This window comes from Copidosoma floridanum, unplaced genomic scaffold (assembly GCF_036245765.1).
Source record: "Copidosoma floridanum isolate Cflo_tuat_1 unplaced genomic scaffold, Cflo_Japanese_pri ptg000013l, whole genome shotgun sequence".
Taxonomy (NCBI): Eukaryota; Metazoa; Arthropoda; class Insecta; order Hymenoptera; family Encyrtidae; genus Copidosoma; species Copidosoma floridanum.
The window spans coordinates 23,808,940-23,836,703 of NW_028321890.1; the positions used below are offsets into that span (position 1 = coordinate 23,808,940).

At 40.2% G+C, this 27,764-nt stretch overlaps 4 protein-coding genes across 7 annotated transcripts in view; 2 read left to right on the top strand and 2 right to left on the bottom strand.

Moving 5' to 3' along the window:
• The first annotated feature begins 4,455 nt into the window (after nucleotides 1-4,455).
• On the top strand, nucleotides 4,456-7,234 carry LOC106639298 (U3 small nucleolar RNA-associated protein 25 homolog). Its single transcript, XM_089591623.1, has 2 exons — nucleotides 4,456-4,506; nucleotides 4,583-7,234. The coding sequence occupies exon 2, from the start codon at nucleotides 4,585-4,587 to the stop codon at nucleotides 7,033-7,035; it is 2,451 nt and encodes an 816-aa protein (XP_089447749.1). The 5' UTR covers nucleotides 4,456-4,506; nucleotides 4,583-4,584; the 3' UTR covers nucleotides 7,036-7,234.
• A 99-nt stretch (nucleotides 7,235-7,333) lies between these two features.
• Nucleotides 7,334-14,769, bottom strand: LOC106639299 (uncharacterized). Its single transcript, XM_014352822.2, has 3 exons — nucleotides 14,233-14,769; nucleotides 13,650-13,966; nucleotides 7,334-8,208 (listed from the first exon to the last, which is right to left on the bottom strand). Exons 1-3 carry the CDS (start codon nucleotides 14,679-14,681, stop codon nucleotides 7,931-7,933), a joined length of 1,044 nt encoding a protein of 347 aa, XP_014208308.2. The 5' UTR covers nucleotides 14,682-14,769; the 3' UTR covers nucleotides 7,334-7,930.
• A 3,150-nt stretch (nucleotides 14,770-17,919) lies between these two features.
• On the top strand, nucleotides 17,920-20,389 carry LOC106639326 (transmembrane protein 192). 4 transcript variants are annotated; one of them, XM_014352870.2, is made up of 4 exons: nucleotides 17,920-17,978; nucleotides 19,009-19,152; nucleotides 19,229-19,625; nucleotides 19,712-20,389. In XM_014352870.2, the coding sequence occupies exons 2-4, from the start codon at nucleotides 19,045-19,047 to the stop codon at nucleotides 19,948-19,950; spliced, it is 744 nt and encodes a 247-aa protein (XP_014208356.2). In that variant the 5' UTR covers nucleotides 17,920-17,978; nucleotides 19,009-19,044; the 3' UTR covers nucleotides 19,951-20,389. The 4 variants fall into 4 exon arrangements, with proteins under 4 accessions (XP_014208356.2, XP_089447734.1, XP_014208355.2 ...); XM_089591608.1 differs by lacking the exon at nucleotides 17,920-17,978 and adding an exon at nucleotides 18,037-18,403; XM_014352869.2 differs by lacking the exon at nucleotides 17,920-17,978 and adding an exon at nucleotides 18,038-18,439.
• The window catches only part of LOC106647390 (uncharacterized), a 28,840-nt gene continuing 21,454 nt past the window's right edge, over nucleotides 20,379-27,764 (bottom strand). Inside the window, exons 7-13 of the mRNA XM_089590754.1 lie at nucleotides 25,039-25,089; nucleotides 24,678-24,728; nucleotides 24,249-24,480; nucleotides 23,920-24,057; nucleotides 22,482-22,694; nucleotides 21,722-21,965; nucleotides 20,379-21,588 (exon numbers count right to left, since the gene is read on the bottom strand). Coding sequence (XP_089446880.1) covers nucleotides 20,815-21,588; nucleotides 21,722-21,965; nucleotides 22,482-22,694; nucleotides 23,920-24,057; nucleotides 24,249-24,480; nucleotides 24,678-24,728; nucleotides 25,039-25,089 — 1,703 coding nt within the window. The 3' untranslated portion in view covers nucleotides 20,379-20,814. The remainder of the gene's footprint in view (nucleotides 21,589-21,721; nucleotides 21,966-22,481; nucleotides 22,695-23,919; nucleotides 24,058-24,248; nucleotides 24,481-24,677; nucleotides 24,729-25,038; nucleotides 25,090-27,764) is intronic.

Genomic DNA, 27,764 nt, shown 5'->3' on the forward strand with positions numbered 1-27,764 from the left:
TAAGATGGCGCTGATTGTGAATTTCTGCCGCACCAACGGCTGACTGCTCAAAACCTCACTGTTAACCGTCGGTATGGCAGGCTCCTCACTGCAAAATTTATACCGACTGTCAAGCTCTCTGACTTTGTATGTACCGGCCGACAATGAGAATTCAGCCGTTTTATATAGTAGTATACCTATAGGGTTATTGGTAGAATATCTATACTTCTGAAGGTCAATTTTCAGGTAAAAGATAACTTGCCGCAAATATCATTAATCACATAAAATTTTTATTTTCTATCTATTAAATCAGTTGCGGCTCGTTTATAATTGATTAAATGGCTCTACTACAAGTGTTAGTAGTAATTATTTGGATCAGCGCCATCTAGCGTTGGGGATTTTTGAACTAAAAAGTGGCTCTAAACTTTTGACCCACAGCATTAGCGATTAGAGCCATTTAGCTAATTATAAACCAGCCGCAACTTATTGTATAGCTATAAAATACAAAAATAACGATATGTGTGTTTTTGGCGGCAAGTTAACAATTTATCTTATACTCGACAATTTATCTTTGAAAGTATAAACACATAGGAGGTCAATTTTTTAATAGAAAATAGATTGTTAACTTGCCGCCAAAAACACATATATCGTTATTTTTTTATTTTATAGCTTCAAGATAAGTTGCGGCTGGTTTATAATTGGTTAAATGGCTCTAAGCGCTAACGCTCGGTTTCAGAATTTTAGAGGCCACTTTTGGCGAAAAAAAAAATACCGCTAGATGGCGCTGATAAAAATAATTATTACTACTTAAAGTCAATAGAGCCATTTTATTACTTATAAACCAGCCGCAACTAATGTACTAGATGAAAAATAAAAAGTTGACGTGATTAATGCTGTTTGCGGCAAGTTTACAATCTAATTTTTACCTGCGAATCTCCCTCCCAAACCATAAATGTTCTACTTATCTTATATAGCTTATAAAATCGACTACTTAGTAGTGATTACTACAAATACTACTATTTTACTATAACTACTATTAATGATTTTTGTTTATACAAGGGTGCCTTATGTAGGGGGGGGGGGTGCAAGGATCAAGATGACAATTGCATTGCACACACGTTTAATTGATTGACAAGAGATATCTTACATTGTATTTAACCTGTTGTTATTATCTATGAGTAACGTGTTTGAATAAAGCAAATATAATATACAATGTTTTTGCGTAGCTCTGAGAAAAATTATGTTGATGGGTATATCCCTGCATGCCATAGCAAACGTTTACTTCAAACTAAACATACTTATTTAAACACTATACTGTTGTGATGATAATTTGGAAATGAAAACATCACTAGGCACCACACACGAATTTATGTACTTGGAAAGAATGCAATGAAATTATATTAATAAAATTCAAGAATGTTTTTTTCCCGAAAAGTTCATGATTTCAAGTAGTGTATCTTAAGGAAGTTACTAAGTTTTAGTCGTATAAATGTGTGTCGAGGGAAATTACAGCTACTTAAGAAGCTATATATTATTTACTACAAATATTAAGTTATCTTTCGAAATTACTAAGAATTACATATACGACATGTACGTGTGTACACTTGTTACTAAAAAAAAAAAAAACTACAAGAAACTTATACAAACTTTGGATCGTCATCCATCAATATGTTTTCTGTGATTTTTTTCTAGAATATGAGAAATCGTGCGTGTTATCATCGGGTATATTTAACTTCAATGAGTTGAACTTTTTTCCTTGTATTAATTCATGCAAATATACTGACGATTACATGGCTATACTGTGATTATTACAATTTACAGTAAAGCCATGTAATCGATTATAAACAAGCCTCAACTAATTGTGTACGTATCAAATAAAATGTTAACGTTGTCGATGCTATTTGCGGCAAGTTTACAATTTATCTTTTACCTAAAATCTACTTCCAAAAGTACAAATATATAGGTAAATTTTTGGGTGAAAGATATATTAAAAACTTGCCGCAAACAGCATTAATCACGTCAATTTTTCATTTTTCATCTATTACATAAGTTGCGGCTGGTTTATAAGTAATAAAATGGCTCTATTGACTTTAAGTAGTAATAATTATTTTTATCAGCGCCATCTAGCGGTATTTTTTTTTTCGCCAAAAGTGGCCTCTAAAATTCTGAAACCGAGCGTTAGCGCTTAGAGCCATTTTACCAATTATAAACCAGCCGCAACTTATCTTGAAGCTATAAAATATAAAAATAACGATATATGTGTTTTTGGCGGCAAGTTAACAATCTATTTTTTATCAAAAATCGACCTCCTTTGTATTTATACTTTTGAAGATAAATTTTTGAGTATAAAATGTATTGTTTACTTGCCGCCAAAAACACATATATCGTTATTTTTATATTTTATAGCTTCAAGATGAGTTGCGGCTGGTTTATAATTGGCTAAATGGCTCTAAGCGCTAACGCTCGGTTTCAGAATTTTAGAGGCCACTTTTGGCGAAAAAAAAAATACCGCTAGATGGCGCTGATAAAAATAATTATTACTACTTAAAGTCAATAGAGCCATTTTATTACTTATAAACCAGCCGCAACTAATGTAATAGATGAAAAATGAAAAATTGACGTGATTAATGCTGTTTGCGGCAAGTTTTTAATATATCTTTCACCCAAAAATTTACCTATATATTTGTACTTTTGGAAGTAGATTTTAGGTAAAAGATAAATTGTAAACTTGCCGCAAATAGCATCGACAACGTTAACATTTTATTTGATACGTACACAATTAGTTGAGGCTTGTTTATAATCGATTACATGGCTTTACTGTAAATTGTAATAATCACAGTATAGCCATGTAATCGTCAGTATATTTGCATGAATTAATACAAGGAAAAAAGTTCAACTCATTGAAGTTAAATATACCCGATGATAACACGCACGATTTCTCATATTCTAGAAAAAAATCAAAGAAAACATATTGATGGATGACGATCCAAAGTTTGTATAAGTTTCTTGTAGTTTTTTTTTTTTTTAGTAACAAGTGTACACACGTACATGTCGTATATGTAATTCTTAGTAATTTCGAAAGATAACTTAATATTTGTAGTAAATAATATATAGCTTCTTAAGTAGCTGTAATTTCCCTCGACACACATTTATACGACTAAAACTTAGTAACTTCCCTAAGATATACTACTTGAAATCATGAACTTTTCGGAAAAAAAAACATTCTTGAATTTTATTAATATAATTTTATTGCATTCTTTTACAGTACATTAATTCGTGTGGTACCTTGTGATGTTTTTGATTTCCTAATTATCATCACAACAGTAGTGTTTAAATAAGTATTTTTAGTTTGAAGTAAACGTTTGCTATGGCATGCAGGGATATACCCATCAACATAATTTTTCTCAGAGCTACGCAAAAACATTGTATATTATATTTGCTTTATTCAAACACGTTACTCATAGATAATAACAACAGGTTAAATACAATGTAAGATATCTCTTGTCAATCAATTAAACGTGTGTGCAATGCAATTGTCATCTTGATCCTTGCACCCCCCCCCCTACATAAGGCACCCTTGTATAAACAAAAATCATTAATAGTAGTTATAGTAAAATAGTAGTATTTGTAGTAATCACTACTAAGTAGTCGATTTTATAAGCTATATAAGATAAGTAGAACATTTATGGTTTGGGAGGGAGATTCGCAGGTAAAAATTAGATTGTAAACTTGCCGCAAACAGCATTAATCACGTCAACTTTTTATTTTTCATCTAGTACATTAGTTGCGGCTGGTTTATAAGTAATAAAATGGCTCTATTGACTTTAAGTAGTAATAATTATTTTTATCAGCGCCATCTAGCGGTATTTTTTTTTTCGCCAAAAGTGGCCTCTAAAATTCTGAAACCGAGCGTTAGCGCTTAGAGCCATTTAACCAGTTATAAACCAGCCGCAACTTATCTTGAAGCTATAAAATAAAAAAATAACGATATATGTGTTTTTGGCGGCAAGTTAACAATCTATTTTCTATTAAAAAATTGACCTCCTATGTGTTTATACTTTCAAAGATAAATTGTCGAGTATAAGATAAAGTGTTAACTTGCCGCCAAAAACACACATATCGTTATTTTTGTATTTTATAGCTATACAATAAGTTGCGGCTGGTTTATAATTAGCTAAATGGCTTTAATCGCTAATGCTGTGGGTCAAAAGTTTAGAGCCACTTTTTAGTTCAAAAATCCCCAACGCTAGATGGCGCTGATCCAAATAATTACTACTAACACTTGTAGTAGAGCCATTTAATCAATTATAAACCAGCCGCAACTGATTTAATAGATAGAAAATAAAAATTTTATGTGATTAATGATATTTGCGGCAAGTATACTCATATTATTTTTATGTAAAAAAAAACAAACAAAAACGTCCATGCTGCCTGCAACGCATAACCTTAAAATCTCTCATTCTTTTTTGTTTCCTTCAAACTTCAAATTCTAACAATTTTTAAACGTTCATTTATAATTTACAGCAAGTAAGTTACGTCATAATTATTAACTGTGCATTTTGTATTGATCGATTTTTTATTGTTTAATTTGTTATTTCTCTAGCTATGCCAAAAAGAAAGAAATTTTCTCAAAAAGAGTCCATCATCAAGAAAACAAAACGAAAAGAAAAGTTTAATTACAGAACATCTTCTTACATTAAAGAACGTGAGGCTAGAGTCGAGGAAATAGAAAATCTTAGACAAAGATTTGAAGAAAAAAAGGCTAAGCAACAGCATTATAATAAGGAAAGTTCAGATGAAGAAGAAGAGGATGACAACCCTTTGAACCATCTTTTAAAAACGTTTGGAGACAAGATTGCTAAAGCCCCATTAGCTATTGACTCCGAAAATTCAGATAATGATAGTGAAAATGAAAATGGGGATAGTGAAGAAGAGGAAATAAGTGAAGAAGATGCAAGCAGCAAGGAAGAAGATTTAGAAGATATAGAGGATGATGACATTGAAGAGGATTTAGAAAGTGCAGATGATGACGAGTTTGATGATGAAGGATCAGAAGAGGTTGATAGCTTAAATGAACAACAGGACAAAAGCAGTGAGGATGGTGAATCTAGTGTTGAAGACGATATTTCAGATACAAAGAAATCTAAAAAAGTGAAGAAAAGTAATGACGAAGCAAAAGAAAAAGTTAAACTCTTGATGGCAGAAAAAGACGAGGAAGATGAAGAAACTGCACAAGAGGATGCTGGGGTCATAAACGATCCTTTTACTGTGCATTTAAAAAACGATTTTGATAGTGATATGTACACAGCCTTAACAAATTTACCTACAAGTTTGAAAACAGAGCAATTATCTTGGCCAACGTTAGGTAATGTTATTTGTCAAATACCTACAGGGGACAAAAAAATTGACGAGCCAGTGGACACAAAACCCAAAGCGTTACTTTTGGATGATGTTACTTATGCAGAACATGGTAAAGTACCCCAGCTGATAAAACACGTTGACTGGGATGAGTTGCATGTAAAATCAATGATCCAGAAAAACATATCCAAGGCAAATTATGATAACATAAAAGACGATTTGGATGTGGATTCGAGTCCATTAACTCCTTTCCAAAGGGAATTATTTTCTATTATAAACAACTATCAAGATCTACTCTATACACAAAGATCTTTTGACAATGAATCTCAGATACGATTGGTGTACTGTTTACATACAATCAATCATGTCTTAAAAACAAGAACCAAAGTGCTTCATCACAATGCAAAAATACAAAAATCAAAACTGCAGAGCCTTAGTGATATACCAGATGAATACAGAGATCAAGGGCTCACGCGGCCAAAAGTTTTGATCTTGGTACCTTTCAGACATTCTTGTTTTAAAGTTGTAGAGTTACTGATATCCATATTCATTGGTGAAGATAGGGGAGGCTCTGTGATAAACAAAAAAAGGTTCATGGAAGACTTTGGTAGTGGAAATGAGATTATAATGCCCAAAAGAAACCCAAAGCCAGAAGATTATGAAATGACGTTCAAAGGAAATACAGATGACACGTTCAAAATTGGTATCTCCATTACCAAGAAAGCCTTAAAATTATATTCAGAGTTTTATTCGTCGGATATAATTATTTCATCAGTTCTGGGACTGAGAATGCTCATCGGTGCCGAGGGAGAAGAAGAACGAGACTTTGATTTTCTCGCGTCTATAGAATTACTGATTCTCGACCAAACGGAAATATTCCATATGCAGAATTGGGATCACCTTCTGCACGTTTTTGACCATCTGCATTTACAGCTGAAAAAATCCCGCGGAACGGACTTCAGCAGAGTCCGTAGTTGGGTCGTCAACGGCTGGAGTAAATACTACAGGCAGACGTTGATTTTTTCTCAAATCCAACTACCAGAAATTCTTGGTATCTTCAACAAAAGATGCTTCAATTATGCCGGAAAATTGAAGGTAGTGAATCCAATGCCTGGTACGATCAGCCAAGTGATGGTTCAGATTCCACAAGTGTTCAATCGGTTCAATGCAAAGGATCACTTGACAGCGATCGAGGCTCGCTTCGATTTCTTCACCAAGAAGATCCTACCCCAGTACCGCGATAGCATCATGAATCACACCCTCATCTTCGTGCCTTCTTACCTCGATTACGTCAAGCTTCGCAACTACTTCCGCAAAGAAGAAATGAGCTTCGTACAAATTTGCGAGTACACAAAGGAAGCCAAGATAGCTCGTGCTCGGGACATGTTCTTCCACAGTGACGTCCACTTCCTCCTGTACACCGAGAGATTCCATTTCTACCGCAGGATCCGCGTCAAGGGCATCCGGCACATTATATTTTATGCACCGCCAGCCTTTGCCCACCTGTACAGCGAGATGTGCAACCTGATGCAAGAAGGCTATCAGAACCCCAAGTCCGGCTCCTCCAGCAATATGACCGTGACCATGATTTATTGTAAGTACGATATGTTACCTCTAGCGAGTATAGTAGGCACTGAAAGGGCAGGACAGATGATCATGTCGGATAAACACGTTCACATGATAATGACTGGAGCGTGAGAGGCTCGGGAAATGGGATTTTCCAAGTGTAATTAATTGATGGATGTTCCGCATCTGTTTGGATGGTAAACAATTTTTATTTTTTATAATGTTGTACAATGAAAACCGCACATTATCGCGTTTTTGTACGATCTCTAGGATAATTTAACATACGTTTGTACATATTATAATAGTGTAATATACCGATACTTTTACCATATTTGTATATATGTGTGTATTTATTTCGCAATACCGTACCTAAATTATTCATTTCTCTTGGAAGCCGATTGAATTAAAAACCCGCGAAAAAATCTGATTCATAATTACCTCTAAATCGGTAAGACCGATGAAGTACGTGTACAATACTCTTAGAATATTGTAAAATATACATCTTTGAAATGTATCAAGTTCGCTCTCGTGAGGCAGAAATGCGTATTTTCGAAAAATGAAAGTAAAATGCTCTAATATCAAGGACAAGAGTAAACAAGTTTTTGTTTCCCTCGTAATCGTTGACACGTCAGTTCTTCGAGTTTCAACAGAATCGAGGACAGCTCAACATATGATAAACTCTCGGGGCAATGACAATAAACGCCGATAAACTAAATAATTATGTACTCTGCAGGAGATGCGTGTCCCGTAAGTATAATACATATTTACGCATATAAAACAACATCCATATAAATATCTTTCTCGAGCATGCAGCAGTGGCACACACTCTGCGTCAATAATCTTTCAACTTCCTTCTTCTTCTTCTCCTCGTCGAGCTTTTCAAAAAATCCAAGGCCACGCGCCTGTGGCGCTGGTGATGTCGGCGCGAGGTCCAGGACTAGATGAACCGCGAGCGACCCCGTCTAACTGCCAAGCCGAGGGACGAGCGACGTCGGCGACGCCGGCGCCGAGCCTCGATCTCGTAGAGTCAGTCGTCGTCCTGCTGCTGCTTGTAGTCGTCGCTGTTGGCGGGCTGCTGTTGCATCAGGATCCCGGGAAACTGCTCGGGCTGGTCCGTGGAGCTCATCTGGGCCTCGAACTCCGAGTCGATCCTCCGACTCGGTGGTGTCGTCAGGGTCTTGTACAGGCTCCTGGTGGGGTAGGCCGCTGCTGGGTTTTGATTGTTGTTATGGTCGTCCAGCAATCGAGACGATGATGATGACTCTATCGTTGGGACCGGAGGCGTTGTTCCGTCCCGTGAAGTTTCTGTAGATGCGAGAAACAATTATCATTACAGTTAATTACATTGTCACGAACGCTATCGACGAGCATCATTTGGAGAGTTTATTTTTATGGTATAGATTGCCGCGAGTGCATTTTGTTTTTCAGTAGAAACAACTACGTTCGATCAGACACATAGACAAGACAATGACGATCTGTTCTCGGGAATCTCGAGAGAGATGATGTTTTTTCTCATTTATAGATCTGCATAGGGTTTCCATTTATCTTAAAAGTAGAAAAAAAGGACAGCCCAACATCCCTTGAAAGTCATATACATATTACCCTTGATGCCGAGGGCACTCGGTGGCTCGTTGGCCACAGCCTGGCCGATCTCCATGCAGAGAGTCTTCACAGCAGCCACCGTCACGTTGTTGGTCGCATTATTCCTGAGCTGCTGTTGTTTGTCCTTGTTGATGGCGTTTGGTTGTCCCGCGGGTTTCCATATGTACATGTAATACAGGGATAGCACGATAGCTGCCAGACTGACCGATATTATGTAAGCCACGACCGTTAGGACGCGTATGAGCTTTTGTTTGTGCTTCGGCTCGTAGAGCTTGTCCTTGCTCTCCTCGCCGGCGAACCTAACCTCGCTGCCGGTCAACGCGACCCCACCGCCGGCCGCCGCCAAAGATTTGCTGCAGTCGTTGCTGTAGATCCCGGACGATGCTGCGGCCACCGTGCCGTGGCGGTTCGTGCCCAGGGTGCGGCTTATGCTGGCCATCACGTTCTGCGCGCTCATCTTGCGTGGGATCTGCATGGTGTCAGCGTGGCCCGAGGCTTACCCCGACTCCTCTTTTCGTCTCTCTTTGGTTGTTTTATTCTAAATTATTTTTCATCGGATGACTATTTTGGGACTTATCTTTTATCCAATTATAAGTAAAAGTTTATGCACTTTTTGTGCATCCATACTTGTTCGTTGCGTCAAACAAGAGCAACTTTTTTGTCAGCTTTTTTTACTAAACATGTAAACAGGACACGACGATGATAAACAAGACTCCTCGATTGATTTTGCCCCACATGCATCCGATTTGCATCGTAAACAGCGTTACCCAATTAACTTTTTCAACTACGTACTACTATATATTTTTTTCCTTATTTTTAGTCATGCTCATCTTGATTTTTAGGGTCAACTAGATGCAAGCCCTCGGTTGTATGTATATTCAGTTAGTTTGTGACGTTATTGCAATTTTTTTTTTACCATATTAAGCCCGAAATTAAATTCATCCTATGTTGCGACTTGTATGTTGAACCAATTGCATAGAGCATGCTTTCTCGATAACAACTTTTAAAGAAAACAAATCATAAGTATAAAATGCTTATCGCGTTATTGCAACGAAAACGTTTACGTTATACGTACGTATACGCTGTTTTCATGCAAAGAAAGATATATTTTTGGCGACGATCCGTCGATCAGCCGATTGATGATGTTGACTACAGTTTACATAGGGTACTACTTATTATATCGTTTGCCTAAACTGATAGAGCTTGCGATCGTTACTAGTTTAATTTCCATCTAATACATGTTAATGAAACACGCTAATAAATTGAATTAAAAAAAAATTGTACCCCTTGTAAAATACTGTTTACCATGTAATTGTTTCGAACGATATCAATTAGCAAAATGAGAATTAAAAAGGGAAGAAAAAAAAGAAAATTACTTTACTTCCAACACGCGACTCTAGCGAAACAATCGTCTTAATTGAAATACCTCCACGACTCTGCTCCCGCACACAATCCGCCCGTATGGATTCTAATTTTAAACCAAAGGCCATTATTAGGCTGAACGATGTTCAGATGTGCAAGAGTACACGTAAGTGTATATAGGTACTATAGCGAACCAGCCATAATGGCATAATAATAATATGTTATCGCATCGGAAGTGACAATCCATTATAGAAACCGAGAACAAAACGGTTAGTAACTTTCGGCTGGACAGAATCAGTCGACCCTGTGAACGACGACTCGTCGCACGCGCGCCCGACACCCTCACACGAAGCTTCCGATTGAACGAAACTCTAGTACGCTATGTAAACTCAGCATCAATCACCGATGATATCCGTCGAACTGGGTGAGGTGGGGTGGGGGGAGAATAATCGAGGAGTCAACAAAGAGAGAGAAAACACCAAGGCTAAAGCTCTCTTACCCCCTACTGGTGGTATATACTCTTTCCCTTCGAGCCCCGAACGCGCTTCTCTTTGTCCCGTACCAACGGGACACCAAACACTACTCGGGCGTGCAAAGGGTTTTTGTTTCTCGCTGCAGCAGAGTCGTGTCCTCTTGGAGACCGAGTCGCCGCGATGCTGATAAAAAGCTCCGGGAGAAGAGAAGGAACGCGGGTACACAGCGGAGTCTCCTCCTGAGTCGAGAGTCCACTGAGACTGCCTCTACGTGTGCGTGTTCGTGTGCGTGTTTCGCGCGTACGAGGGGGGCCAGGACACGAGGAGTTGACGAGCATAGCGCCGCCTGTGCTGCACTAGGTGGGGGGGGGAAGGCAGAGCTTTTTTGCTCGAGGCGTGAGTGTGTGGGTGCGCCGGGCAGGGACGTAAGATCGCGGCGCGGGCGTGGATCTTGTTGAACTTGGCAGTATTTGATTTTGACTGGTGTGGCTCTTTTTTTTTTTTTTTACTAATGAAACGACCTTTTGCCATCAACGCGTTGTTTTTTTTGTTTTTTTTTTTCAGTTCAAAAATGTCACATGTATTTGTTTATAAAATTATTCCAGGTCATCCTCGGGTTGATAGCAGATAGGAACTTGCACGAATTCATATTACATTTAAAAAACTTTTTTCCTTTTTAACTATAAGAAAAAAAGAAAAAAATTCAAATTCTCATATTTTATCGCACCCCTTTATCAAAAAGGAGCGTAATTTATTGTAAAATGAGCAAAAACAAGAAAAATTTGTCGCGCTGTAACTTTGGCCCTTTGATAAATAAAGCTTGTACCGTACGTGTACACATGTATAGGTAAACTTACGCGTATGCATGGTAGGTGCTAAGGGGGGAGGAGAAATTTTTCACGTAACGAGGTCGGGCGTAAATAAAAATTTATGACGTATTAGGGACAAGGTAGGAACGCACACATCGCCATGGCATCGGGTGGTGCTGAGAGAGCGCAGGGCCCACCGGTGTCTAACTACACACAAGTCGCGGGGGTCGAGCTTGCGCGCAAGCATCGGTGGTGTATCGCGGGCCTTGACACGACCAGTACACACACACACACATTCACCAGCTGAGTGGTCGTACATAGGTGGTGTGGGTGTGTTGTTGCGTGACGCTGCAGACGATCGATACGCATTAGTCGGAGCACACGGGGGGTGATGGACAGCCGCTTGAGGGACGGAAAAAGGGCCGGGGTGAAAGCTCTGCCTGTCGGACGTATACCATTGCTCGGTTCCAATGTGCAAAATGAGAAAAGGGGGAGAGGATTTTTATTTGATACCACCAGTTTGCTTTTATACAGGCGCCCGATTGAAACGCGGGGAAGCAACGATCGGCTTCGCGCGATCCCAGGTGCGTCTGACCAAATCTCGACCCTATTCTACTGAATTTCGATAGTTAGAGAATAAATCGTGGCACGAATATCGGTAAAAAAACAAGTTTATGCTTATAAGATGTGAGATACCGAACGTCATTTTATTACTCGTATCGTGATGAATTCTATATGCTTGAATTAATATTATTATTATTATTATTATTATCGTTTTTCGTTCGGTCGACGTATAATTGTAAACGTTTCATTGAAACCGATTTTAACTCGCGCATAACGAAAAACATCTGCTTCCAGCAGGTAACGCAAATCGACATCGTCCTCCGAGGCAAAAAGTGTGCCAAGGGAAAACGTTGGCTTCACTCGGCGAGGATTCGATTTCGGCCGAACGGAAAAAAAGCTGCGGTCCTCGACTGTTATAGTACACAAATCGAAGGCGTTAAAAGTAATTCAATACTTCCGTCTTTGTTCGAAGCTTCGATTCGCGAGCGCAAAATGTTTTCTTCCTCCCGCAATCAAAGGACAAACAAAATCGCGGCGCGAAACTGGAACGCCGCTCGACCCCGAGTTCGCCGGGGCGCAGGTGTAATTTTTGAAATTGAGGGTCTCTGGCGCGTATACGCGATCGTTGCTCGTAACAACCACAGCAGCTCGAATCATTAAAACGATATTGTGCGGGCGCGCGTTTATTTTTACCTCAAGCTCTACCTATATATTCTTTCGTAATGGAAATATGCAACAAAAAAAAAAAAAAAAAAAAAATGTAGATCGCAATACCTGTGCAAACGTGCGCTCATTTGTATGCGTATGATTCATACCAGTGGGTTAAGATGGACAAGTTCAATGCAGTCGAGTTACAACCAACTACGTACGTTCTGACCACCAGTGAGAAAGTGAAAAGTGAAGCCCCAAAAGTACCTACCTGAATATTGAACGCTAATGTAACGCCAGCGATCCTATACACACCCCACGTCCATTACGTGAAAGATCTGTCGCGTAATTGGGTATACATCCGCCCTCGTCACTTCTATGGCTTTGGTATAGCAACGTTTTGGTCTTCTTTCTGCTTTTGCGTCCCTTCCCTTGCCCATTATTTTTTTTATTTTATTTTTTTTTTAAATTCACTTTTACCTATAGGTACATCACGCGAATCAGACTAATCTCGTTGACGACACATTTTCCTGACTAACCGATGGCCCTTTGCTGGCTTACTCTCTCATCCTCTCTGTAATCTCGGCATTGGCCAGAAAACTGGGCCATAGTTGTCTTTTGCGTTCATCCGAGGATTATCCCTTGGATCAACTTTCATTGACGACCATGTAGTTCTTTTTTTTTTTTTTTTATGTTTCATTTGATCGACAGACAATTTTAGAAACGAGATCGGCTGTCTTTTAAACGATATGCTCATGTATTCGTTTCAATACCTTCACGCGAAATAAAAATAATGATAATACACCTCAAATTCATATAATGGCAATAACATGTGTACTCACTCATCCTTGTACAAGTGTAAGATAGCGGCAAGGGAGGTCCAGTTTAAATTACACACTTTCAATTTCGCGCTCGAAAGCCCCCCCCCCCCCCCAAAAAACACAGAAATTCCTCTTCCCTGCTCTCGTAGGAGATAGCATTTGTCAAAACATTTGCATGATTTTTTTTTTTTTTCTTTTTCATATAGCTCGTCGGAGAAATTTTTCTTGGAAAAGCTGATAAGTATACCTCTCGCATCGTTGCGCTCGACGATGTATAGTTAGGGAGCTTTCATGCCGAGTTGTTATTGCCTCAAAAATCATGTCAACAGCGCTGACGTGATCAAAAATACACTTTCCAACGGAACTATGTTATTATTCTTACGAAGAAAAAAAAAAAAAAAAATAAAAAAAAAAATCCTCTCGAAGATGCTCATCGAAAGACAACGAACCAAAGTCAGAGGCATTACCTTGACCGTCCAAAGAAACAGGTGAACTCGTGGCTGTCGTCATCATAGTCTTCGTGGGCCTCTTCCTCAAGCCGTCAAACTTGATCGGCACCTCGAGGTGTTTCAGTGCAAAGGGCGTCTGGTGCTGTTTCTTTCCAAGGTTTTTGGTCCACTTGGTTGGCGCTGTCGTCGTGGTGATAATCACCGGCTCCGGTGACGCTTCGCCGCCAGTAGGGAGAAGGGCACTTATGAACTTTGTCACCTTGGTTACCCCTGTTGGTGATGCGCTATTGTCCACCGAACTGATGCTGTCCAGCAGGATCGAGGCGCTGGTACTGCTGTAGACAGAGCCGGGCAGAGAGACGCTATTACCTTGCTGCTTTTGGGACTTTTTATCTTTTGAGGGCACTGATTAATTTGTCATGTGTACTAACTTTGAAGCTAACAGTTTCGTAATACTCGAAAACACGTAAGATTACGCTTCTCTTAAAAGGCCCTAAAGAACGAGTCGAGTTGGTATCGTAAAGTCTCGCCGATTTTTTCATTTCTTGCTTTGCTTCAATTCTACATGATAATTTAAGGAAGGGAAAAAAAAATAGCTTACGTCAGCGCGTCGTCCGTTTCCACCGAGGAGGAGGAGGAGGAGGATGCCGGTTCGCCGGTGGGCCTGGCCCTCTCGAAGCTCGCCCGGAGGATCGCGTTGGCGTTCTCGACGATCTCCCTGCGGTGCTTCATGGTATCGGTATCGTTGAGCCCGGCGTCGAGCAGATCGATGGAGCCACCGGTAGGCAGGACCGGCCGCTCCTCAAACCTCCGGCTGAAGCTCGGCCCGTCGTCCGTGAGCTGCTCCGAGTGCGTGGCCAGCGCGTGGGCGTGCATGAGCCTCGGATTCGGCGGATTCCACAGGAATATGTAGTACGTGCTCAGGGTCATGCCGACGAACGACACGGATATCATGTATGCCGTCACCGTTATTATACGGATGATCTTTTTCGGCTCCCGGTCCTCGTACAGGGCGTCCTGTTTGTCCTTCTCGGCTTGATTGTCACCCATCGCTCCTCACCTCTGTCGCTTGCCAAGTTGCTAGTGATGATGCACTCGCTGTGCAAGGCTGGGACGGCGGTGCGCCCCTTCGTGTGTCCTGATTCGCCGGGGAAAATCGAAATTGAAAGTGCGTTCGAGCTTTTACGGCTCTCGTGACCTAGTTTACATCGCGGCTATAAGGAATTCGAGGAGAAGTTTCAGATGCGCGCTCTCTCTCTCTCTCTCTTTGCGCTGTAATATAGCCCCCCCCCCTTTTTTTTTGCACGTGTATTATAATTTATTAGTGCTCGGTTGCATGAAATGAAATAAAACTGCATAATTTAACGGACAAGTATATAGGTATTTTCAGTTATAGATGCACTTGAAATGCATAGATGACAAGGGGACCGACACTCTCCAAAGTGAAAGTAGGTTGGAGCGGATTAAATTTTCAATATCAAGTGCAGACAAAATCTGACGCGGCCGATCGAATTTATTCATCGCGTAACGAAACGAAAAACAAAAAAAAAAAAAACAAAAAGAAAAAATTAAATCTACTCACCAGATTGGAGTATCAGCCCCGACTGTCGAGTGCAAATCGGCTCACATTTTCCACTGCCCGCGGCTCGGCTCGGTTTATTTACTCGCGGCCGCTCGTCTCGCCGACACTTTCAAATTTTTCGGCTCAAGGCCTACACGCGGAGATTCGACAAATAAACTCGGACGAACCGCACCACCCTCTGGTCCCAAGGGTACTTGCAAAAAAAAAAAAAAAAACAAAAAAGAGAGAGAGAAAGGAAAAAAAAATCGAGCCGAGCGCCAAGTCGCGTAAGGCTCGCAGGACAGCAGCTCCAAGAAGTCGCGGCGAGCTTAAGGTATACTGTCGCGAGCTCGGCAAAGCTCTCCCGCTATGCACGTGGACGGCCAGTGCCACGGAGAGTAGGCACGCGCAGACGCTCTCTCACTTGTGTATATGTATGTGTTGCTTTCACCTCCGCCTCCTCCTTTTTGTACAGTCTGCACTGCTGCCGGCCGCCCGTTCATGTCTTTATCCTCTGGCCGCTAAACTACTTGGCGCCCAACCTCCCCATCGCTAATTCCAAATTGTTCTCGAGCGGGTAAATAATTACCGAGAGTCTCGAGTTTCGAGTGCTCTCTTGGTGTTGAAAGTTATTGGTGTAAGTATATACGGATTGTCCATTCGCTTGTATAGCTGAAATGGTCAAACTTTGGGAATTTCATACGAGTAATGCGGGTGAGCTTGCGACAACCAAAGTAGCCTATTCATCTACTGCCATAGTTCGTACAACGATTTTTGTCATCGTAATTAAGAGATGGACCGATCGAAAGCTCGTCACGCTTAAGAAACAAAGCTCGGTCGGAGTGGCGAGGATTGGGGGTTTATAAGCAGGGGGTTGGGTACACATGGTACGTCCATGGAAGGAATTCGCGTAGAAATTTGGATTAGTAGAGCAGAGGTAGATATATGATCGGTATACATGCGAGTATGTGGGACACGTCACCTGTATACTCTGCATGGTCGCCTTATCGTGCGAACGACTGTATACACGCGAGGGTCAGTTTTGTCAATTGTATCGAGTATTATTCAACCGGAGCAATTTGCATAATTAACGTTTTACTACCAGGTGAAACACGTAGTTGAATGGTTGGCAACGTTAGTTATTGATTGTCTCTTCGTGATGTATATCGTAAAATCGTTTTTTATGGGTCTCGAAAAGCTCATTGATGTGCACCCTAAAGAAATATTGCCAAACAACCTCGGACAACCCTGTATCTTACCAAGATAGTCGACATGTTGTCATTTTTGATGTTTTACTTGCGGACCTTTATCTTCATTCATCGACACGATTTGGTATATTTAAATTTTTAAATATCGAGATTTCTTTTTTCACATATAGGTATACAAGTGACGACATTTTCTCAAAAAAAAAAAAAAAAAAAAAAAAAAAAAAAAAAAAAAAAAAAAAAAAAAAAAAAAAAAAAAACTGATTACATGAGAAAAGAAGACGACGGAGAAATGGCACGGAAACTTTATCGGCGCTGTGTTTTTATCCTGCAGAGCTCTAGCCTATACAGTTCTACTATGTGCGTATGGATGAATACTCGTGTCTATAGAAAAAGCCCAAGAAAAGCAAGCATAACGTTAATAAATGTATACTCAGCCGCTCCCTTTTGCACTGACCCCGACCGATCGGTGCAATTGCTACTTTTTACCCGCACATCAACTCTCCGCCGTCGAAGCCAGAAGCGTTTTTTTTTTTTTTTTTTTTTTTTATGGTTCTTTTGCTCCCGGGATATTTTTCCCCTCCAATTACCGTCGACCTCTTCTACCCTTGTAAAATATATACAGTCGTTTGGTACACATTTTCGCGGTGCATCGTGCATTGAATTACCTAAACAAGTGTGTATACTTTTAGGGTAAAATTTTGTTTGAGCGGAGACTTACCTGTTTATTTTAGCCACGTGCACCTCAAAGTACAGTTGTAAATACACACGTGCCGATCTAACGCCTCCAAAACCGCGCGCGTGGCAAAATCGTGTACACAAAGTCAGATCAGACATTTGATGTTTGATTTTCCAGCAAATGATTTATTTTTCCCGGCTCATTTGGCGAGCGGTTTTAGAAGTGTGTTTACACGCCTTCGAGACTCTCCCGCGTTATCTCGAAAATATAATGAAAAGCGGCTGGATTTTTGTTGGAGCTTTTCTGGCCGATGGTTTTAACTCATGTAATACACAATATTCAATTGTATAGACTGTATTTCAACCACTTACTTTGGCTGAGCCCTTGTTTCATTCATTTTTAGTTAAAACATAAGAAAAGCAACTTTTTGTATTAGTTACAATAATTCTCAAATAATAATTTTGTTACGTACTGAAAAGCCAATGGAAAAAAATGTACAGCACACGTTTTTTACTTGATTTACTGGATTGAAACCATAAGAATCAAATTTTTTGTTGTTGTATTTTTCACTGTGTAAAACATAGTTGTGTCAAAGTAGTTCTTGTAGATTGTCCACAACATCATTGTACAACATTTTATCGAGTGTGTTTAAAGATTAATCGAATGATTTTCAAAATTTGGCGCCACTCTTGAGCTATGCGTAGAAAATGATGATACTAGCTGCTGGAAAACGCGCGACCTACCATATCTTCGTGCTGCGGAATTTAAACAAAGTATATATGTACATACATATTATGTATGCAATGAAATATTTATATTTTGCCCCCCTCTGCCTGTCCGTCACTCCGTCATGCCAATATTGCCAATCTCCTGTCACGCAACCCACTGTTAATTACGTATAGGTATATAGAATAATATACATATTTTTTGTACCACCGACGCATGTTTTGCAACTCTGCAGTCTGCATTTTGTATTGTAAAAGTGAATTTCGTATAGTGTCATTTTAGTTGTCATGCAGTGTTAACGACCGATCATGTGTTTGTCCAAATGTTTGTGTTTTTTAATCATCAAGTTCATTATAGTCGAGCATCTGGACTGAATATTTTTTATTGTCCGTAAGAATGACGTAGAGGAGATACAACAACAAAGTCCCGCGATTTTGAAGTTGGGATCTTGTTTCACTAATGCATTAACAATTGGTATAATAATATACTTATTCTCAACTCCAAGACAAGAAGAGAGTGATTCAGTCCACAGTGCCTACAAAGTGCCCTGCCCTGCGATCCGAAACGATTTTTCTTTCATCTATCCCTCGAGCGGGGAATGGTCAGTCTCTCGCGGAATTTACACAGTTCAGGCAGTGTGAGTCATCGGGAAATTAATTGCGTTTGCATTCAAGCTTTGATTTAATACGCATACCTACCTACTTATTTCTTTGAATGTAAAAGCAAACAATACCTACTGTGAAATTGGCTTTTTTTTACTATGCAGTATAACCTGTACGTCCGAGAGTATTAATAGCTTTTCAGATGCTGGATAATTATTTGCTGATTGAGAATTTAAAGTTATATAAAGTTTATAAAAAAAAACAAACCATTTACTCGTAGTTCCTTATAAGTGGTAATGTGTGGGTTCTTTGATAATAATAATACATAGGTGACACATTATTACTTCTGAGATAAGATTACCTTTTTTTTACACCTTTAATCCAATGTAACAAATTGATGACAACTAGTTTTTTTTTTTACTGCAGGCGTTATTGATACCAGCATGATTTTTATTTCAGTAGTGATAAGCTTATAACTTAGTAAACTCATCCATGTAGAATATTTATAGTTGTAATTAAAATGTTGGAACGACTGCAGAGTTTTAGATATTAAATCAATGCAAAAGCACATTATTTGTGAGTAAAGTTGTTGGGATTTTTACAGTTACAAGGTGCTGTGTTTTTTGATGCATCATTAAACATGGATGATGAAGAATATCTTCAGCCAGTCTTGGTTTCTCAGGAGCAGCAAGAAAGTTTTCAGAAGCTTGATACTATTCCAATAGTCAGCGTACCTTTGATATTAGGGGTAAGTTAATTATTCACAAGACTTTACCGTCAATCGTTTTGTAAATAAGATGATTAATCGTGGTTTGTTTTGACAGATAGCCTTAGAAATAACTGGAATCATATTTGTATCTATGTGGCCTGATGAGCAAAATAAATGCAATACCTACTTTGTCTTGCTTTACCTTCATTGTCTCTACTGGTTGATTATCCTAGTAGTAGATTATTATGTCAGAATGAGACATCATTTTCTCAGAATCAGTGGATACTTGGATTTTTACCAATCAACTTACCAGCACATTAGGACTCCACTGTTCATATCATCCCTATGGAATACAGTTTACTTGCTGCTGTCTGTTATCTTGCATCAAAGTCACAAGACAGATTATGAGAGATACTGTAGATCTTCCCAATGGTTCACACCAGTTAATTATATTTTACTTTTAACTTCTTTTGAGTTGACAATAATTGTGCCAGTTTATGTTAACTATATAAGTGAGTATACTTTGACAAACTTTTAATTGATCTTTTACTCATATGTTTGATAAAATGATGTGTAAATTGTATTGTTTGTTATGCAGAAAGAGTTATGAGATTCAACAGAACCAGGCCACCTCCAGACGTCATTAGAGAGGAATGGCTAACATCTTTTACCCAGGATTCTTACACAGGTGAAGTAGGTTTCCACCAGAGAGGACTGAGTCTGGCAGAATTACTTGAGAAACAAGCAGATCTGATTAGGTATTTGCGAGACCATAATGTTAAACTCAGTCACAAGATGATGCTTTTAGCGTCACAACGCAGAGCGATGCAATCCTAATTTCTTTCCATTTTCAATTTTAAAATTTAATTCATGACAATAGTGGAAAATATGTGATAAAAGTGATTGATGAACTTCTACTTGATTTTGTAGAAATGTGAGTGATTGTAATTTGTTGAAAATTTCTAAATCATTGTTCGCAAAAAAGATTTTATTAGGGATTTTTAATCAAGTTGAAATGAAATATTCGTTCTTTGGGAGATTTCAACTGAAATAATAACAAAGCATCAGCTAAATTTTGTTCAAAGTATACACAGTTAACAAAAATACATGTAAGCTTTTTTTAACGTTTAAGTTTTTGTATTTGAATGTAACAACTACAGTGTAGAATTGTAAATTAAACCTAGGCTGTATAAATATTTAATTGTCAAGATAAATTAATGATTGGTTACGAGTTTGTTGAGGTTTAAATACAATAAATTATCATGTTATAACCGAATCACGAGTTAAATATATTTCAATAAATAATACATTTAACATTGAATAATAACAAACAGTTAAACATACTCAGGACATCTTTGTCAATATTTTTTCGTCAAATACTCTCATAAAGATATCATAAGCTGTCTTTTAGGCCCAACCATTTTGGTCCGCGCATCGTAACATGTGTATATTATATATATTCGTATTTGCTAGAAAAGAGTCGTCGCATTCACAAACTATCAAAAAAATATATGTATGTATATTAATATATCTCGTGTACATGACAGAAGGAAAAAAAAATTCATCATTCACCTAAAGTACAATCAACAACGTAGCTAAATATCCAACGAGCGATGAACAAGTGAAAAAATGATAAAGAAAAAAAACAATCGAATCGAATTACAACAATAACATCTTATTCCCGATTATACAGCGCAAGATCTACTCGTCGTCTTCGCCCTCCTCATCGTGCACCGACTTCTCGGACCTGTCCTCGACCTGTGTCTCCTCCGTTACCTGCTCCTCCTCCACTTGCGCCTCCTCCTCGTAGACCTCTTCGATTTGTACTTGTTCGTCCTCCTCCTGCTTCTCCCCCGTTGGCGCCTCTTCGTCCTTCTCTTCCTGCTTCTCCTCCTCTTCCTCCTCAATCTGCCTCTCCTCCACCGTCTGATTTTCCATCTCCTCCTCTGCCTGTGTCTCTTCCCGTACATTCGTCTCTTCCTCCACGTGTGCCTCCTCCTCGACGTACGTGTCATCGACCACGTCCTGCCTGTAGGTGCTCATCCGTCTCCACGACGAGCTCGTCTCCTCGGTCACTCCCTCCCACACGTCGACGTCCTCCTCTACCTGGGGCTCCTCCGCCGCTTCGATCTCTTCCTCTTCCACGGTCTTCTCATTGTCGGCGACAGCTTCTTCTTCCTTCACCTCGGCTTCGAGAGCCTGCGCTTCCTCGTCTTTCTCCTCGACTTCAGGGGCCTGCTCCTCGTCACCCTTCTCCTCGACCTCGGGAGTTTGTGCCTCGACTTGGGCCTCCTCGACTCGGGTCTCTTCAAAGTCGGTCCAGTCGAAGCCACCCTCTTCACCGGCGCCACCGCCCGTTCGGACTGTCGGGGCTTCTTCGACGGGTTCGTCGGCCTGCACTACCGCTCCGGCCCCTTCGCCGTCGACGAAGGGATTCTCGAGCTCGGCGGGCTCTTCGGGCTCGTCTTCCTCGACCTGGAAGCGCAAAATTTGTTTTTCGTTTACTCGTCATGGGAAAACAAGTATATTTGGCCCTTCTTACCACTACATTGGGTGAAGGAAGGGAGGAAAAATTGGAAAACGCCAATAATCCAAAAGGGCGACCGACCTGAGTGTCTTCTTCGTGGTCGACGTCGTAGGGTTTCGCCTCGACCTCCTGGTCGGAAAGTAGAGAGTGGCCCTCGGAGAGGGGCTCCTCGGCAATCGCGATCTCGTTGAGCGCGTCGGTGGCGGACTCCACGTCCAGTTTTTCCTTATCCTCCTCGAGCTGCTTCTTGAGGAACTCTTCCTCCTCTTGAGCGACGCGCTCCTTTTCGTCGGCTATGGCCTGCGCGATAGCCACGTTGAAGAGTCTAAAACAGATGGATTCGTTAAATCCCCTCTTTTCAATGAAAAATATCTGTCAAACCAGCTATGAAAATACACGATAACGGATATTCGTTCCATATTGATGTGTTTTTAATTAAAATCGGTTAAATTTGTTTTATCCTTCCGAATGTCCACTTTTAGGGGAAAAATTATTCATCGATACCAATGATACTGCCGATATACTTACACTGTGTTTGCAACATAGCACGCGAGCTCGTGAATTTCCCATAAACAAACACCGTTCGGTTATCATTTCCATTTCTACTAAAATGTACGGTATTTGTACTGGATGCTCCCTCTCACAAATTTTTAATATAAAATAGCGCGTATGAATCGTTGATTTTATGACAAGAAATTTTAATTGATCGTATACTTGCACTTCCAAGGAAGATTTCCCTGTGAACGCGGATTTTCTAAATCTCCGATATCGCTTGTACACAGAGTAGTGTCCCTATAAATATATCACACAGGACAGGAAGGACGTGTATAGTAAGGCTTACTTCTCGTCCTCCTTGAGCCTCTCGGCCTCCTTCCTGAGCTCCTCGGCCCTGTCCAGTATGGCCCGCCTCTCCGCCTCGAGTCTCTCCTGCTCCTTCATCTCGGCGATGCGCCTGTCCTGCTCCTCCTTGATCTTGGCCAGCCTCGCAAGCTCCAGCTGCTCGGCGTGCTTCCTCGCCTCCTCGAGCTCCCAAGCTCGTCTCTCCTCCTCCATTCTGACGTCGCGGGCCACACATGCACACGAGTTATTTTAATCAACGCCTCCTCCCTCCCTCCCTCCCTCCGTTATACGCATAGGCCGCCAATTGTTCCGTGCGGGTTAGTAATGACTGCAGCGGGAAGTATATAAGTCCTTGGCTCGAGCCAGGCTTTCGGGGGCCCAAAAGCGGCTCGAGTATTTCTCGCCCCAAGGAGATGGTTTAATTTGTTATAGCGTGCACCTATGTGGTTGCTGCGTGTGCATGTTAATGGTTCGGTTACCAGGCGATGGGTGCGGTGTGCGGGGCTTGACTCAAACTGTTTGGAAAGTTATCATGAATCTCGATGCTATACTGTCGAACGGTCCTCGACAGGTGACGGTTCTCGTTAAAAAGGTGGCGTCGGAACTTTACGCGTTTTTAAAAAAGATAATAGTATGCATGGGCACGTTGTGCGCTTTGGATATTTTTTTTTTTTTTTTTTTTTTTTTTTTTTTTTTTTTCCATCACTCGAGCTGGTAAGCATATTTTACCTGAGTTGATTCAATTTCTTTCTGCGCATAAGTCGAATGAAGCCCAGCGTGTGTGTTATGCGGGAGTTGGGAATTTGCACGGCAATAGCGAGGTCCGAAAGGGGATAGAGGCTTAAAGACACCACCACGTCAAAATGTTAGATAAACGTTCACAGAGATTCATCATTATTATTATTATTATTAATTTTTTTTTTTTTCTATATTCTGATATAATAATACTCTCTTTCTCTGTCTGCATCCTCTTTGTTATCGTCGACAAATTTATGGTACTTTTGCGCGGATGAAAACTTCATAACGCGCGTGACTTGAGGTGCACACAAGAAAATGTTTTCGCTTTGATGTCGAGCGCAATTTGGAGCCCGACTACGTTTTTACGAGCTGAAATCAAAATACACGCGGCTACTCAAGTACAGCGTTTCAACGCGCCCTCAACTTTTCGTCACATCCCAAAACGACACCGACACGTGTATACACGCGAAAAATAGCTTTCGTGTCACGTCGTTAGTTCCGTCATCTGGTAAGACATTATATATCATACGCGCGTGTTTCTAAATTCAAATCATCGACTGACACGTTGAAATCAAGTCAGAAACTGTTTTTCATTACATACTTAACGTCAAAGAAGATGCAGATGATCTTACGTCCGAAAGAAAGAAAGAAAGAAAAAAAAGCCATATCGTGACGGTATAATAAACTGGGTAGTAAATTACTTCTTTTCGGTGGCCTTCTTTTCTATGTACTCCTGGACTCTCTTTATCGTATCCTCGTCCGGGGTTTTTTGCACTGCGAAATCACACAAAATAAAAATTAGATCACTTAGCTCCTCTCGAAACAAGTTGGCCTTTTCTCTGTATGATGTACATGTATATTTGTTGTAATGCTCCCCCCGAAATGTATGTTTTTTCGTCCTCGTACACATTCGCGATACATGGAATCACAGTTATTCACGAGGTACAGGTCAACAGTTGGAAACAAAATAATAAAAAAAAAAAAAACCATAGGTAACACGTACCGGTGACAATAAGGGGCATATGCATACGTACCGCCGTCCTCGTCACCAACGGGCTGAGCCTCGACGGCCTCTTTATCGACGCTCTGCTCCTCCTCGGCCTTGAGCTTCTTCTCCTTCTTTTTCTTCTTCTCGGGCTTGGCCTCGACTTCCGGCTCGATCAGCTGCTGGACCTCCTGCTCCACCGCGACCTCCTCTTTCGGCTCCTCCGCGACTGGAGCGATCGGTTCCTCGACGGGTGCGGCCGGTTCTTCGGCGATTTCTTCGTACGAACGCGAGGACGTATGTACACACGCAGGGAGAGGTGAGGGAGGAAAAAAAAAACAGCTCAAGGTGAACATGCTACTACTGCTACCGAGGAGAGTGGACCGTGGTGGTCTTTTTGGAGGAAGGAAATGGTGTTTTTCTTTTTTTTTTCTTTTCAAAAAGGGGTTTGGTTCTGCGTCGGATTATGCTTACCTTCTTCGTGGACGATCTCGTCGGCCCAGGTGATCGTGGTTGTGGCTCCAACTAAAATTTACAGAGACAGGGGGATAGTTGATGGCTCACCAGGGACAAACGGCACTTTTTGCATTGTTAGAAACGTTTAGTTGACGAATTTTAATTTTTTTTTTTTTTTTTTCATTTGCCCCTCTCTCTGATTAATGTACGTTTTTTTTTTTTTTGTTGCGCTTAATTATCAAGATGACTTATGCCACTTGAGAGGTGCTCATTTTTTTTTTGTTTTCTCGACAGCAAAAAGGTAAAAAAGAAAAAGCAAATCCGTAAGTAAGCCTGTTTTTTTTAATTTCAGCTTGATCGATTGAAAATTCATACTAACCATTGTGATCCTCGCTAATAGGTACGCTATGATGATGTATAATTAACGGAGCTGCGGAAAAAATACGAAAGAAAGTTTCATTTTACCATTTGTTTGGATTGACGTTATTTTGTAATTATGTACTCTCTCAACGCCAAAAGCATTAAAGTCACCCTGCGAATACAACCAAGACAATTTGCGTGAAATCCAGAGCTTTTGTTTTCATCAGCCACAAGCTTTTTTTTGTTTTGCCATGTTTATGCGCGTATGGTGTGTATGTGTTACGTGGCGACGAACAAGTTAGAGACATCAAATTTGAACAGACAAACAGAAAAAAAAAAAAAAAAAAAAAAAAAACTACAACAGATACTCATTATCCACGTAAGCCTTGAATTTCGATGAGATTATTATTGTGTATCACTAATATTTTTCACTATACGTGTAGTTTTAGACGTGGCTCGCCCTTGCGAGGAAAACATTCTGGCAAGCAAACAGAAAAACATACACATGTCCTTTTTCGGGATTGCCGTGAGATAGGACACTTGCACACACATGTAGCTATTGTCTTGTGTTCGCAAGAACGAGCACTTGAAATCTCGACTGAAAATGAATGTGCATCGTAAGGAGGACTGTTAGTCCAGGACCTAGTTGGATAACGTTTCGTCGATCACCAACGATCGCGCGATTAAAAAGGAAGAAATTCAAAAAAATTTCTATAATTTTGACTCAACTTAAAATTTATTAAATTTTTGGCCATTTTAATACTCGTATTTAGTCGCGCGTTCGTCAGGAGCAAACAGCACGACATCCGGTCCCTGAACTATGCGTAATGCAATACGACACGGACGACATGAATGACATGATGTGACTAGGACAGAGCGACGCAATAATTCTCCACATATTAACGTAAATATTGATTTGAGTAAAAAAAAAAAAAAAAAAAAAAAACTCGATGAATCGGGGTTAAAGAGCGCACCAAAGTTGCTTGGATATATTATAAACATGTGGTGCGATATTGGGTATTGGTATGTACACATATACAGTAATGGTATGTAGATAACGATGGAGCTTGGGTACAGCGCGTTATCTGCACACGTTAATCAAATATATTATTCAAGAGGGTGCGAATTATGCAAAATAGCTCGCTGTCAAGGGGTAGATGGTTGGGGGTTGGGTAGTCGGGAGGGTCTCGCTGTACACAGGCTTTGCGGTGCAGTGTGTTGGGTGATGATACCGAATCGCGGGTATGACGATGATGAGAGCACGCGCACAACAGATAATGAATGAATGACCGAACGCGCGATTCGATGAGTTTAGGCGGCTGAGATGGATGGGTGATGAATAAGAGAGAGAGGGAGAGGGAGAGAGAGGGCTTTGCGGTCGCGTTTATCTTTGCCTCATCGACCTCGCACAATGGCGCGGCTCGCATTGTTGTACGCTCTCCCCTCCTCCGTCTCTATTTATTTATCATTATACATTACTATTATGGCTGCATGAACGTGTGGGTGAGTATAGAGATGGGAGCGTAATGTGGGGGTGGGGGCTGGGGTTACCTTTTATTGCGGGCTGCTTTTATTAGGGATTATCTTCGCGCAGACTGCGAGTCCTCGAGTGCGGAGAAATGAGAGTAGAGTGCGGATTTCCCGTGCCCCGAGAGAAAGAAAAAAAAAAAAAAAAAAAAAGATAATACGGTCACCACCAAAGGGTTTCCAAAGAGAGAGAGAGAGAGGAAGATTTTACGCGATTTTCTCGCCCTGCCGTTGCTGACGACCTGCATTGCTGCAGTATCGCAAAGAGAGGATACATATAGGACTCTCGAAAGCTTTACTTTCTTTTCATTTAGCTCTCGTATACTTTGATTCGTTTGAAATTTCTTTTTTTTTTTTTTTTTTACTTTATTGGAACTTTAATATTGAGCTCAATGGAAGCTGTGGTTCGAAGGTTTTTCGAGATATTGCGTTGATTTGTTGATTTTTAATGGCCTCTCTCTTTGTTCAAAAGCTTTGATTTTTCACTCTGCTGAATCTGAAATGTGCAATATTTATTTTAATGAATTCCGAAACTGATAATTTGAAGTAAAATTTCAACGGGTCAAAGCCAAAGAGGTGTGTAATCGACGGTTCGCGCGGATCTATCCTTCACACTCGAGGAAAAAAAAACAGACAAGACGTTAGGGGTTTGAAGCGGCACGCATTTAATAATCTTACCTCGTACTGAATTGAGGACACGTGGACTCTATTTGTACATGATAAGTTTAATGGTGAATTATAGGAATTTCAGAGGGTAAAAAATTTCGATTTCTGTGTCGTATGGAATAAATAATTATCTTTATTTCATATTTATCAAGTGTTCGTTTGAAATCGTGTACAATGTGTGATGTCGTTCGATGGAAAAGATCCTTTTGATGCGTTTTGTCATTTGATTTAAAATGACACATTATATTTTTTAATTTTCATAGGAAGAAAGCTCTAGACGATGTTTATTTTCGTTATTTTCAGTGAGAGTTTTATTTTCCGATAAATCAAATGAAATGACAGAATTTTTAATAAAAATTGAAATGTCCATTTTTCCATTCAGTTGGTTCAAACTATACTTTAATTTGTAGTATATTTTCATTAGTTCAGTAGAGATGTCGATATTTATAAAGTAATAAAAAAATGTTTGGAATTTTTTTGTTTGAGTTTTATCGACAACAACGAAAAAGGTTCTTTTCCGACATAACGTTCGTGTCTGAGCCAATAAAAATG

What these genes read in the sequence shown, in the direction of transcription:
- LOC106639298 (XM_089591623.1), top strand. Translation starts at nt 4,585, where the DNA reads ATGCCAAAAAGAAAGAAATTTTCTCAAAAAGAGTCCATCATCAAGAAA.
- LOC106639299 (XM_014352822.2), bottom strand. Translation starts at nt 14,681, where the DNA reads ATGGGTGACAATCAAGCCGAGAAGGACAAACAGGACGCCCTGTACGAG. An exon ending in GAAACGGACGACGCGCTGAC is followed by an intron (nt 13,967 to 14,232) that starts GTAAGCTATTTT and finishes CTCTGTCTACAG; the next exon opens with CAGTACCAGCGCCTCGATCC. An exon ending in TGTTTCTTTGGACGGTCAAG is followed by an intron (nt 8,209 to 13,649) that starts GTAATGCCTCTG and finishes TCGCATCTACAG; the next exon opens with AAACTTCACGGGACGGAACA.
- LOC106639326 (XM_014352869.2), top strand. Translation starts at nt 18,401, where the DNA reads ATGGTCAGTCTCTCGCGGAATTTACACAGTTCAGGCAGT. An exon ending in ATTTACACAGTTCAGGCAGT is followed by an intron (nt 18,440 to 19,008) that starts GTGAGTCATCGG and finishes GGATTTTTACAG; the next exon opens with TTACAAGGTGCTGTGTTTTT. An exon ending in AGTTTATGTTAACTATATAA is followed by an intron (nt 19,626 to 19,711) that starts GTGAGTATACTT and finishes TTTGTTATGCAG; the next exon opens with AAAGAGTTATGAGATTCAAC.